This window comes from Clarias gariepinus, chromosome 14 (genome assembly GCF_024256425.1).
Source record: "Clarias gariepinus isolate MV-2021 ecotype Netherlands chromosome 14, CGAR_prim_01v2, whole genome shotgun sequence".
Lineage (NCBI taxonomy): Eukaryota > Metazoa > Chordata > Actinopteri > Siluriformes > Clariidae > Clarias > Clarias gariepinus.
The window spans coordinates 18992213-19005338 of record NC_071113.1 but is presented as its reverse complement, the minus strand read 5'-3'; the positions used below and the strand labels follow the sequence as shown (position 1 = coordinate 19005338).

Here is a 13126-nt window from a genome sequence, read left to right as displayed (position 1 = left end):
TCTTCAGCCCTGAATTTTTAGACCTGTGAATCACCCTTAACGTGGATTTTATCAAAGATTTCTCACTTTGTCACCTAACATCTTTATTAATTCATGGTTTTTATGTTAATACACAAATCTCTATGGATTTAAACTTTAAATTTCAGATTTTTTTTTACACCCATTAGTTTTTAAATTGTGGGCTTTTTAAAAACATAAGTGCTGCATAAACCACTATTCACTTCTTCGGGGCATTACGCGACCAGGACTTCTCCAGAACCCATGTGAATTCCTACATACAGATTTTCATGCTCAATTTAAATATCAACAGCCATAACATGGCAACATAAATGTTACCTTATTTGAGATGAACATTAAAAGAATTGTATAATTTTCTGTAACACGTCATAAGCCATTATACACTACACATCTGTGGCATCCAGTACTTTATCACATTTATGATTAAACTGAAAAGATATAATTTTTACCCCCTAATGTCTTCACTTCCACTGCCTAAGAATATGCCAAGATCTTTACTACACCGAAGACTTTACTATCTCCATAGCAAACTAATTCACAGTGGAATGTGAGCCTTCGGTCAAGCTGAGCCCTGCGGTTTGCAGATCAGCGTGTGAGTACAGTTACCGGCACACCACTATATTGACTTACTCCGAAAATGTCAAAGTTCTCGGAGCAGGTTCGTAGCCGTGTGAAATCTCCAGGCTAAACGAGTACAGGAGTGTTACTGTGCCTACCGAGTGCAAGTTGGGGGCTCGTAGCTTACAGCTTCCTGACATTCCCTCACATGCTAAATAAATACTCATTCTGCCTGCAGGATTAATCCCTAGAGTGCGAGTGCGAGAGAAAAGTAATGTGTCCCCACTGAAGCGGCTTCAGAATTGATGCAGTGCAGTGGAAGGCTCTACTTACTAAACAAGGCCCCTGTGTTAACTTCCCCGCATCTGCTACCACTAAACTTCAGAAGAAACAAGCATCCATAAAGCACACATTAATAAATGTTGCCTTGTAAAAAAATATAATAAAAATCATAGCCAGCCATGTTTAAACATTTACAGTCAACAGTGAGTCCTTTATTTATAGAACTTGACTGAAAAAAAAGGTCATATTTGTACCCTGGTGTCAGTGATCTTTTTTTTTTTTTTTTTTTTTTCAGAATGCAAAAACATATTTTCATCTCGATTTTATACAAATGTGCAAATAAGATGAATCCTTCAGTCTTCAGTGTCAGTCAAGGATCCACAGGACAGGGCCTGAAAGGCTTATTTCAACAACTCCGCCCTCTCAAGCTCTAATTCAAGTAAAGTGCTCCATCAAGGAAAAAAAAAAACAACAAAAACAAAAACATCAGTAAAAAAGGCAAACATCTGTAGCCTTTTCATTTCTCTCTCCAATAGAAAAGAAAAACAATAAAATTACAATGCAAATTGAAAATAATAATTATCATTATAATAATAATAATAATAATAATAATAATAGTACAGCAACAAAATGCTACACAGTTCAAGCATTGAGAACATCCTCACTCTGATGCCCAGAGATCAGCGAGCGAGTTCAGTCCCGGCACAGAGGCACAGTGAAAGAATCACTAGTCATACAAACTCTAGTTTGCCGTGGCCCGTGTACATGCCCCAGTGCACAAGGGAGAGGAAGCGTTCGCCCCCTTGTGCGCTCAGTTCAGCCTGTCGGAGTTTATCGCAGCCTGCACAGCAGTTCTCATGGCCAGTCACAGGCACCATGCACTCCAGGTCCAGCTTTGCCATGTGGCCTTTCTTGGCATGGTTGTGTCCATGGAAGCTGTAGTGTAAACGCGAAAGCATCTGCTGCCTCTGGACCCGGAGCCGTTTGTTCTCACTGCGTAGCATTCGGAGTGCTAACATAATAAGCAGCACCAGAATCAGGCCTCCGGCGATGGGCACTGCAATCACTGCTGCCCGGAACCACACCTCCTTCGCTGAGGCTAGCTCTTGAACTCGTGTGATCAAATTCTGGTTTGAGCCATCTGAATTATAACGATCTATGAAAGTCAAAAGACAATATCTTTCATTAGTTGTTGTTTCATGGAAATGTCTCCTGCTTGTATCTGAGGTTTTAACACACGTTCTCACAAAAGCACATTCCTACACAGTGAGGCATTACATAAGGTGTCATCTCTACCACATCGATCATAATCTCTACTAAATCAATCATGCAACCTGTTAAATATCTGAGAAAATAAGCCTTTTTAGTCCAAGGTGTTTAAGACCTTACCCTCAAAGATTACATAAATTAGAACTGAACATATATGTTATCATATATTATCAGTATTGAACATACGTAACATCTTAGATTTCTGTTTTTTATATTATAATGTTTGAGGCTTACCTGTAGGGTCGCTTCGTGTGTATACAATACTGGGTAAACCCCTGTAGTTGCACATATCATCATGACAGCACTCAATAGGAGACGGGCCTCCATTTGAAACATCTGAATTCTTTTGAGCGCACACATCCACCGTGTTTAATAGCGGATCCAGACATCCGTGTGTTAAAGGGGAGTTTGTGTTAAATGGGTCCAGAGCCTTGGTAAAACAGGCATTGAGCTCCGATTTGCACATGTATCCAGTGGCCACACACTGCGGAGCATCACAGTAGCACCTGATCTCTCCTGCAAAACAAAATTTACACAAATAAGCACGGTTCATTTGAAACAGCCACATAATTTTACTTTAATTACGACTATTATAGATAGGTCAAAACTGTTTGCCCAAGTAAATTGGTACTAACAAATGCACGCTTAAAAATAACATGTACTGTGCCCTTAAAAGTCTCAGTTTCATTTTAAAAGAATTAGTGTATTAATATTATGTTCTTGCTATGAGAAATTTAAATTACTTTCTAGAAACCGTTTAAAAGCGATGGGTTAAAACTGCTGTGAAAATTCACACCAGCGTCCAATATTGTTCAATGTCTCAGTTTTCAGATTGTCCTTTTTTTGCCCATAGTGTAAGAACGTGGTTTAGTCATGTATAATACCTGGCATGGCTGGCACACAGTTTAATTGAACCCCAAGTGAAAACTAATTTAAAAAAAAAAAAAAAAAAAAGCTGTGAGGAATTCCTGTAATCTGTATGGTTACATATAAGGTCTATTCCAAACATAATCTTAAGAAAATTGTTAAAGTAAATAAAAAAAACTTAAACCTGCTCAAACCTATATTTATATGTATGTAATTATCACGGTGCGGGGGACTTTGTGGACGCTGTGTCTTAGTGGACAAATACGGTTTCCTTGATGCTTACACCAAACTTTTAGATTTTGAGAAAACTAATTGCCAGTGTGTCTACCTGGAACCGAACACCAAAGCACACACCGAGACCTAAAAACAAATAAACACAGGTTGTGTGTGGGTGTCTGTGGACCTGCACGACTCGAGTTACGGGTCATCACTCGTGTTAGTGTAAACTGCTGACAACACAACACATACAGCACCAGAAAGAATGCGAATACATGATGCGTGCTAGACTTTAAGGCGCAGGATTCTAGAGGATAAGGAACTAAAAACTGACCAGTAGATAAAAACAATATATGATTCAATTTAAATAGAATCACTGAAATTATGGTCTGTAAGGAAATCTTTTAAGTTTTGCAACAATGTTTCTATTTGCACTATGAATGACTTCTTACAGACAGGAGAATCTTGATAGTTTAAATCCCATATAAATCTTTTTTGTGTGATGCAGTGGCTTATGAAGGGCTGCAAAACATCACAGGTAACCCTTTCCTGATATCACCTTCTTAGTACTTGTGACTACAGTTGATATATTAGTTGTATGTAAAACCAGAAGATATAATGCATTGGCTCATAAAGAGCAAAGTTACAGTTCAATCTGCCTTATAGTCCCCACTTTGCTTAAAGTTTTGATACCCTGTGGATAACTACAATGCAGTGTATTGCCAAAATGCGAGCTCTATATCAGGGCTGAGTTAGACTGAATGTTTTAGTGAGGAAGGTGTGTGAAGTATCACCATGTCTGGGCCCTGTCCTGCTGTGCTGATTCATTAGATGCAATAAAAAAAGAAGGATTGGACACTTTGGCGTACCTTTAGTCAGGAGCACGGCCATGGCGAAGAGTTCCAGCTGAAGCCAAAGTGAAACAAAACTGCAATGGCGATCCATTTACGACCAGGTCCTAGTCCTTCAAGTCAGCCACAGAGACGACCTCCGATCTGCCCGTGGTGTTAAACACTTGCTTACATGTAAAGACAAGACGTGCTTACAAGCAGTTTGTCACAGAGATAAATAAGCGCATTCCCTCAATTCCTTTCTTTACATCATGAGCCAACCCAAAGTCTTCTGTGTCGTGAAATGTGACGAGTCCGCACCACGAAACACACCAAGCTAGGGTAGAGAAGCAGTCCCTGTGCGTTACCTTACACATACACAACGGAAAGAGAAATCATCCGAAACACCAATAAAATCAATATGCGGTGGTGTGTAATCCAGCTGAAGGAGCTTCTGAACAAGACACACGACCTACACGGCCGACTGGAGTCGCTCACTCACACGCCGAGTTATCAGCACGCGGGGCTGGAGAGCGCGCCTGGTCACGCCCTCTCTGCTCACTGATTGGCTAAAACGGTGGGCTTATTTGCATGCCGAGTGCGATTGGCGTTCGCATTGGTTCACACGGCGGTCATACAATGAGCCCGCCTTCTGAAGAGGATTAAAGCTGCAATTAAGAAATAAAGAGGAAAAAGGTTATATACACATAAATTAATAATAATAATAATAACAATGATATTTATAATAAAAAGAAATAACAACTATTTGGCATGATATATATTTTAAAACAATTATGCACATTGTCAAATAAAAAAATATATACATTTTATAATAACAAAAAAATAAAAAATAAAAAGAAAGAAGGGGGGAAAAATCCCCAGATTTTAAACACTAGTGTTAAGATATAGTTTATTTTTGGACAGAACAAGGTGTATATAATGCTACAATGTTAATGTTCCTATAAGTTATACTTTTTTAAGACAGGATAATTTATATCTATGAATAAACCTCATGCTCAGTCTGTGTATGAGGCTGGTCTCACTTGGCTAATCTTATTAATCAGGTGTACAGAGGATCTGTCCTGTTTTTCCAACTCAGGCTGATGATTTGAAGAGGGGAACAACAATGGCTTTGTTTGACCACAGGAGTCTAAATACATTTTATGCATAATCAGGTTAGCATAAGCTAAAATGCTGAGTGTTTGAAGTGATCCGTGTGTTCCTGTCACTACTGAAGTCTCGGAAGGTCGCCTATAGAGAAAAGCGCGAGACTCGGGCTGAGCGGTTAGATAAATTAGCAATCCAAAGAGGCCCATGGCGCCAGAGAGCCGACGCAGACAGACAGTGACACTCAATTAGGGCCGAGTCGATCCTATACAACACACACACACACACACACAGAGAGAGAGAGCTCCGATCGATATCTCACCCTGGCCCCTCCAGTCTGTTCATATGTTTATCATTGAGGCTAGGCCAGTGTTTAAAGGCAAACCGAATATCTCACTAGCAACACTGAGCCTCCAGAGATAAGACAAGTCGTTATGAAACTGATAATACACGGATCAAACACGTATATACAAGTGCAAAGGCTAGAATACGCCTGTAAAAATCATCTGGCGTTCAAAAATAAAAATAAAAAAGAATGACATCACGGGAGTTCGGGTCACTTTCCAGCAGAAAAGTTCTCACACCACGATCTCATGAGTCTTAGATAACACCAATTTAATAAGTGGAGAAAACTTACTTTAAAAAAAAAACTAGATCAATTTGAAATAGCCCCAGGATCATGGACTCACTAAATATCAATAAAGACGAGCCTAAAAGTTAAACATTTTAAACAAACCCCGTATATCTGTTTAAAATCAAATAAAAGCAGCCTGTAAGGCATTTTGGTCAATATTAGACTGCGTGGCATGCTGCTCTGATGATGTGATCATGCTCTGTGCTGATAGCTCATCGTGTTTACAGGTAGAACAGCTGGTAAAAAGCCAGAGAGACAGACAGAGAGACGCTATTAGCACCGATTGCCCTTTGGCTGCAGATAGAGGGCCATCGATCCAGTGTCATAAGGGGAAGGACTGGTCTGCCGAGAGAGAGAGAGAGACAGAGAGAGAGAGACAGAGAGAGAGAGAGAGACAGAGAGAGAGAGACAGAGAGACAGAGAGAGAGAGAGAGAGAGGGGGGGGGGAGCAGATGCACGGACAGCAGTTGGGGTAATTGTTGGGAATTTCAGCAAGGCGCCAGTGTGTTCAGTAGCTCTAGGCTATGTGCCCACACCTTTCACACGTTCACAGCACGAACCTGGGGTACTTACACCACAGACCTACCTTGAAAAGCACAGCCATATTATACACATATCCCCCTTTTTCTTTTTTTATGTTTCTATAATTCCACTGTAATTTTCCCAATTCTATTATTACAATCATTAAAAAAAACTGCCTGGATCGTACGGGGAAATCCAGTTTTACTTCTTTATTTTCTCTTGGAAAGCTTTCCAACCTCAACGGAAATTGCTCAGATAGTTATATTGAGTTTAGAAGATGGGATTTTCCTCATACTCTTTCAAAGTTGTAAACTCGCGCAATTTTCCGTGTCGAATAACGAGTAGATGCTGCCCCCTTGTGTCTAACGCTATAACTACACTCAAGTGGGCTCAACAGCTTCGTGCTATATATACTGTATATACAGTACGTGTGTGGTAATACACTCCTCGTCTTACGCGACACTGTATACAGAATACTTGGGGCATAAGGCGGGGCACACCCTTGAAGTGGCACAAACATACACACACCACTCATTCACACACTATGGGCAATTTAGGAACACCAATTAGTCTAATCTGCATGTCTGTGAGAGGAAACCGGAATACCCGGAGGAAACTTATCATGCAAACTCCATGCACACAGACCTGAAGCAGAAATGGAACGCAGACTCTGAAGGTGCAAGGCGATAGTGCTAACCACAAAGTCACTAGGATGAAGGATTGTGAATGGTCAACTTTGTGGAAGAAATATGGTCAGAAAATATCATGAATGGAGATCACTTACACACTAGGTGAAGTATTAAAAACAAATAGAGTAGAAATTTTATAGTAAAAATAAGTGCATTTTTACACCCGAAATGTAGTGAGAACTTACAGGACTGGGCTGTGTGTCTATAAGAAAACCATTTTCTGATCAGAAAAAAGGCTTCAGTTTGCAAGGGAGCATAAAGATTAGTCTGTGGAGCAATAGAATAAGGTCATGTGGCCTGATGAGTTCAGTTGACCCTACTGCAAAGCAACAGGGAAGTAAATTCCACTGTACACGCCTCTGAAGGGAAATTTTATGGTCAGGTCTAGGCTCAGCAATCTTATGTGGAAATGAAATGAAGTCAGCTGATAACCTGAGTGTACTGAATGACCAGGTTATCACATCAGTGGAGCTGTTCTCCTCTGATTGCACGGGTATATTCCAAAACTCAAATTGTGACAGCATGGTTCTGGGAGCATGAGGAATCATTTCACACATGAACAGGCTATCACACTGGTCACTGTAATCAAACCTAAAGACAATAATTTTTTTTTTTTTAACCTGTATGTGTTTTGGTCAGGTGGTATTGAACTTTATTAATTTTTAACAGAGATCGATCAGGAAAACCCAAAGTTATATTTTTGTATCATAAAAACGAACAAAGGAACATGATTTAACATCTACACCTTGATTAAACATTGAGTACTACTACTTTTTGTTACATATTGGTGTATACTAACAGGATTACCACTAAAGTATGCAAATGATCAACTGCTTGCCCTAAATGTTGCACATGCCATACAATTTATTTTTTCATTATTAAATTTGTACTCCTATAGCACAAAATTCCAGTCATAGTTTTGAATTATAACTGGACTCATGCTAAAGAAAACACTCAAGTTGGGAGCTCTTGCAATATCCAAACCTTGGTTTATAAATAGTTTTAAAAATAGATTATGCTAAATGAGGGGGAAAAAAAACAACCATTCATCTTATTTGGTATTGATTGCTACTTATTATTAGTGAGTACTTCTTAGCCTGCAATAGAAACAGAATCAAAGGAAGGCAACAATGGGTGTGGAGGGAGGAAAGAATAAAACTGAGAGGGGTGTGAAACGGCCTGCAGCTCTGTTTACACATTCATGGTGAGTTAACACTAGAGAGGGGTGCAAGGGAGTGGATCAGGAAAGAGGTGCTCAGATGCAGCCATGATATCATCTGTAATACAGACCCTCTGTGTCGAGAGTTGCATAAACTACCACTTCAAATGCATAATTAAAGAACCTTATAAGTGAACTTACAAGCCTTAGTTTTCTTTTTTTTGATGATGCCCAATTATTCTTACTCAGCATTGGATCCAAAAGGAATTAATCATTATATAAATGCAACAGTTAATATCATAAAAAGAACAGTGACCGCTAATAGGAAATTCTATTTCATCACATCTACACTTGTATATCATGTAAATTTACCAGCAAAAAGTTTTTGTATATGTATTAAATTTATTATATATTTTAATATTTTTTAAATACAAAATTTCTCTATTAGATTCTTATTTCATATAATTCATTTGAATATGTGTGTGTCATGGTCATTCATCCAAGCATTTCACCTACTTTGTATGAATGTATAAGTGACAAAATTTGAATACGCGTAGAATTGTAATCGCAGCAAACTTTCTGTCCAACTTTATACCGTCAGACCGGCAAAGGGAACAGTACTTCAATTACACAGTGTAAGGTCCACATCCGCTGTCCCTTTTATAGGTTAGTGCAAAACAGGTCATTCATATTGACTTATCACATATTAGCAAATAATTTTTTTCTTGTTCATTACTGGGGTAATGGATTACAAAGAACACAAATCCAATTTTTTTTTAGCATGTTTATTACAATACATACATTTCACATTTGACCTTCTGTCCCCAGGTGACCCTACTCTGATGCTGATGTGGAGGAGTTGGTAACATCCAGTCCTCAGCCGTGACCTTCAACACTTTGCTTTCTACTATTCGGTAGCACTAACTCCACTCTGTCCAATCAGGGTGCAAAGGAAAATGTGCAACAATAATTTATGAATACAACATATGATATACTAGTAATCACTGCAACTTTTAATAAAACTCTTTTTAAACTCCATTATTAATTAGCGACTGTACAAAGGAATGAACTCTTGGTTTATTGCAAACTGCAATAAACTTACTTAAAAAAAAAAAAAAAAAAAGAGCAAGAGAGAAATAACTTTGCCGGAACATCTGGAAACTTAATGAAAACAATGAAAGAAGAGGGGGTTGTTCTTGGTATAAAATTCACCACTTTCTGCAGAAGCCAGTTTAGGAGGCAGGTACACAGGGCATTCTAGAAAGAGCTGCAGGAATGGTGTTTTCTCCTCGTCACTCAATGCGCAAAAGATCTCTCTTTTGCCATATTCAGTTCTCCAACACAAGTAGGCACTGGTGTTGACAAAGGGCACATTAGGGCCATTGGGGCAGAGTCCACTGAACCATTGTGAACGGACAATCTAATAATCCCTTCAAAAGGCAATGACTGGGGGAAGTGAAACCTTTACAGTGCCATCAGAGAAGCAACAAATGGAAAAAAAAAGTCCATTACCGTTTAGCAACATTACAATTGTTCATATGCAGAAAGACAGAAACAAACCAGACAGGGTTTAAAAGGTGGATGTGTGTGTGCAGTTAGAAGACATGGATGTGCAAGTGTGTGTTGTGGTCATTGTCACTAGTTGCCCTCGACTGGATCGTCCACGGCCCTCCCTCCCCATGCACGTATAGCACATGCTCAAGGCAATGGCTCACCAAATGTTTTTTTTTTCCCCCCTGACAAGCAGGTTTCTGTTTTTTTTTTTTCAAAAGCAGGTTTTAAAATCTGTAGCCAGATTTCTCCCCCTACACATGGACATCGAAGACCACGAATGTCCTCAGCTAAAGTTGGTGCTGATTAGGTCTTCTTTTTTTTTCAATTGGATGACAAAAGCTTTTCTGATAGGCATGGCTTCATCTACAAAACGTATTTACAACATGAAAACAACATCTACAAGAAATCTACATATACACGGCCCCTGGTAAAGAGCAGGTCCCAAAACATCTTCACCTCCTCTGGCCCATAACCTCCACCCATCATCCCTCTACCATGCCATTTTGTCAACAGTTCGCTGCCGCTCCTTTTGCGTAAGACTGGACCCAGAGCAGAACAGCAGCACGCTGATTCTCCAGGTTCTGTGCATGTAAAATGGATTCCTACTCATCCTCATACCACTGCTGTCCATCTAGGTAAAACCCACACCAAACAAACCAAGTTCTCAAACCATGAAGGAATTCTGATTCTTCAACTTTTCGAGTTCTTTAATCTGTTGTCTCAAAAAGAGTATCCTGTGTGAGAGAAAGAGAGAGTAAGCAAAAAAAAAAAAAAAAAACTTAAATTTATCATTTTAAAGCAGTAAATTTTTCTGACAGAAGAAGTTTTATTAAAACATACATCCTTTACATTCTGAAGGCCCTGATACTAATAAATGACAGATTCAATAAACATTGAGTGATTTAATCCTATCTGAAAGTAGTGGTTACCTCTGTTCACGCAGTGTGGCCTGGATTTCACACACGCGCACTAGTGAGCGCAGGTTCTTTAGCTCTGTACAGTTTTCAGACATGTAAATACTGCCCATGGTGTGAGCTTCTTCACGTAATCGTGATGCCTGAGAAACGCACAAAAGGAAAAATCAATAAATTTCATCTGTAACATTCATACCATGCAAAACACCAGTGGCTTAACCAAAAAAAGCAATGCTGTACATCAAAAGATAAACAAACAAAGCCCGTCTTCTTTAAAGACATCCTATAAACAGTAAACAGAACTAAACGTAAGTGGATCTGATACAAAATAAGCGGTCTCGACACTCGTCTCGGAGGAGTCTGCTTCTAGCTGGGTTTGGTTCTCGAGAGGGGCTTTCGTCATTATTAGAGCACTGGATGATATTGAATTTTTATTCAAGTTTCACTGCTGACCAGAAGATGGCAGACTAATACAGAATCAGAAAAGATTGCATTACCAAGTGCAATAGTGCTATGCTTGAATTAGTTTTCTATTCACTAGGAGTGTGACGTGAGAACGTGAAAAGACAAACGTGACGATATCCTTTCGTTATTGGCATGGAGTGTGAGGGAGAAGTGAGGATAAAAGATGGCCTGCGACATTTAAATCATTGGTGTGGCAACATTTTGAGGAGCGGCGAAAAAATTACAGACAAGACAAAGACAATTTGCAAACACTAAGATATTAACATCGTACACCTCTGCTAACACAAGCACTATGCAAAAGCATTTAGGAAACAACCATAGCTTGTTACTAAAAGCTGCGCCTGTGAAGAAAACGGAAAGCAATTCAGTTCGCATAAAAGGGCAAACAACCATCACAAATGCCTTTGCAGCCAAACTTCCACCATCCAATGCAAGAGCCATGGCAATAACAAGAGAAATCAGTGTTTTTATTGCAGCCGATATGAGACCATTTTCTGTGGTGGAAAATCTGGGATTTCGGCGACTCATCCACACACTGGAACCAAAGTACGCCATCCCTTATTCTTAAAAAAAAAAAAAAAAAAAAAAAAAAACATATCTTAGGCTGTTTTGTATAGGTCATTATCTCATTACCCAAGTTTTAGCTCTTTTTCCATGCTTAAGAAAATTTTGTTCATTGTTTTGCACTCTAAGTTTTAAGACTAATAATTTACACTAATAATGGTTAATTGCACGTAAAGGGATATTTGTGTTTATTATTTATTTTTATTTACACAATTTAATTTTATTGTGCAATTAATTGCCTTTCAGTTTGTGGCAAAATATTTTGCAGCGTTTACATGTTATTACTGCATATCATTCATCAAAATAGAAGTTTTATTTTATAAAGTTGATTTCAAAATGGACATGCTTTTTTTGCATTGTGTTTTTTAGTTAAATAAAAGGCTATTTTTGCTATATATTTAAACATTGATTTCTTTTTTAAAAATCGTTCTCGTGACCCCAGTCTCGTGGTAAAAGCGTCTCGTCACACCACTACTATTTACTATACAATTCAGTGCACCATTTGAGTGCAAACATTTTTTTGTGGACTTTGTGAACAAAAATGTCTTTAGTGACCCAAAATTAAGTACTTCATATTCCATGAAAAGGGTTTATATGAAGTAAGCATCGCTAAACATGATTTTGAGTATTAATTTTTTTATATTAACAAAAGTCTAAATGATTTCTGCCAAAAATATGAATATAAAAACAGTAACAAAGGCTTTTTATCTGTCTCAAGCATTAGAGACTCTAATGAAACCTCATCACAGTTGAGGGAAGTGAACATCCAGTGCAGATAAATAATAAATAAACAAACAAATAAATAAATAAACAAACAAACAGCTAAGCCTGGGAGACCCAGCACAATGTAGTGATATTTTTAATTCAAACTGTGAATTGCATCTTGTGTGACTAAGCAGGGACACCAAATGCACAGCCCATGCACCATTGGCAAAGACAAATGCTTTGCAGAAAGGGTTTAATTTGAAGGCGATCTACAAAACAAATACATATTAAATACAGGTAAATCTATGGATCTTGGTAGTAGTCAAAAAAAAAAAAAGTCACAGGGAATCTAAAATCATAAAATCAATTTAAAAAAATTATATATATATATATATATATATATATATACACACACACATACACACACACACACACACACATACACACACATACACACACATACACACACATACACACACATACACACATACACACACATACACACACACACACACATACACACACATACACACATACACACACATACACACATACACACATACACACATACACACATACACACATACACACATACACACATACACACACACACATACACATACACACATACACACACACACATACACACACACACATACACACACACATACACACATACACCAAATGGGGGAGGACCAGGTTATCATATATATCCAAGCTAACGGCACGGCCATATTCCAGGGCTCAAAATGTAAAATTATAGTTTTGGGTGC

The 13126-nt window shown here is 38.5% G+C and overlaps 2 protein-coding genes across 3 annotated transcripts in view; both read right to left on the bottom strand.

The window, feature by feature from the left end:
• Positions 1-1040: 1040 nt before the first annotated feature.
• Positions 1041-4529, bottom strand: bambia (BMP and activin membrane-bound inhibitor (Xenopus laevis) homolog a). Its single transcript, XM_053511553.1, has 3 exons — positions 4080-4529; positions 2362-2643; positions 1041-2014 (listed from the first exon to the last, which is right to left on the bottom strand). Exons 1-3 carry the CDS (start codon positions 4153-4155, stop codon positions 1590-1592), a joined length of 783 nt encoding a protein of 260 aa, XP_053367528.1. The 5' UTR covers positions 4156-4529; the 3' UTR covers positions 1041-1589.
• A 5341-nt stretch (positions 4530-9870) lies between these two features.
• Positions 9871-13126, bottom strand: part of waca (WW domain containing adaptor with coiled-coil a) — a 35033-nt gene continuing 31777 nt past the window's right edge. For both annotated transcript variants that reach the window (XM_053511551.1, XM_053511552.1), the window contains exons 12-13: positions 10635-10762; positions 9871-10439 (exon numbers count right to left, since the gene is read on the bottom strand). In XM_053511551.1, coding sequence (XP_053367526.1) covers positions 10370-10439; positions 10635-10762 — 198 coding nt within the window. In that variant the 3' untranslated portion in view covers positions 9871-10369. The remainder of the gene's footprint in view (positions 10440-10634; positions 10763-13126) is intronic.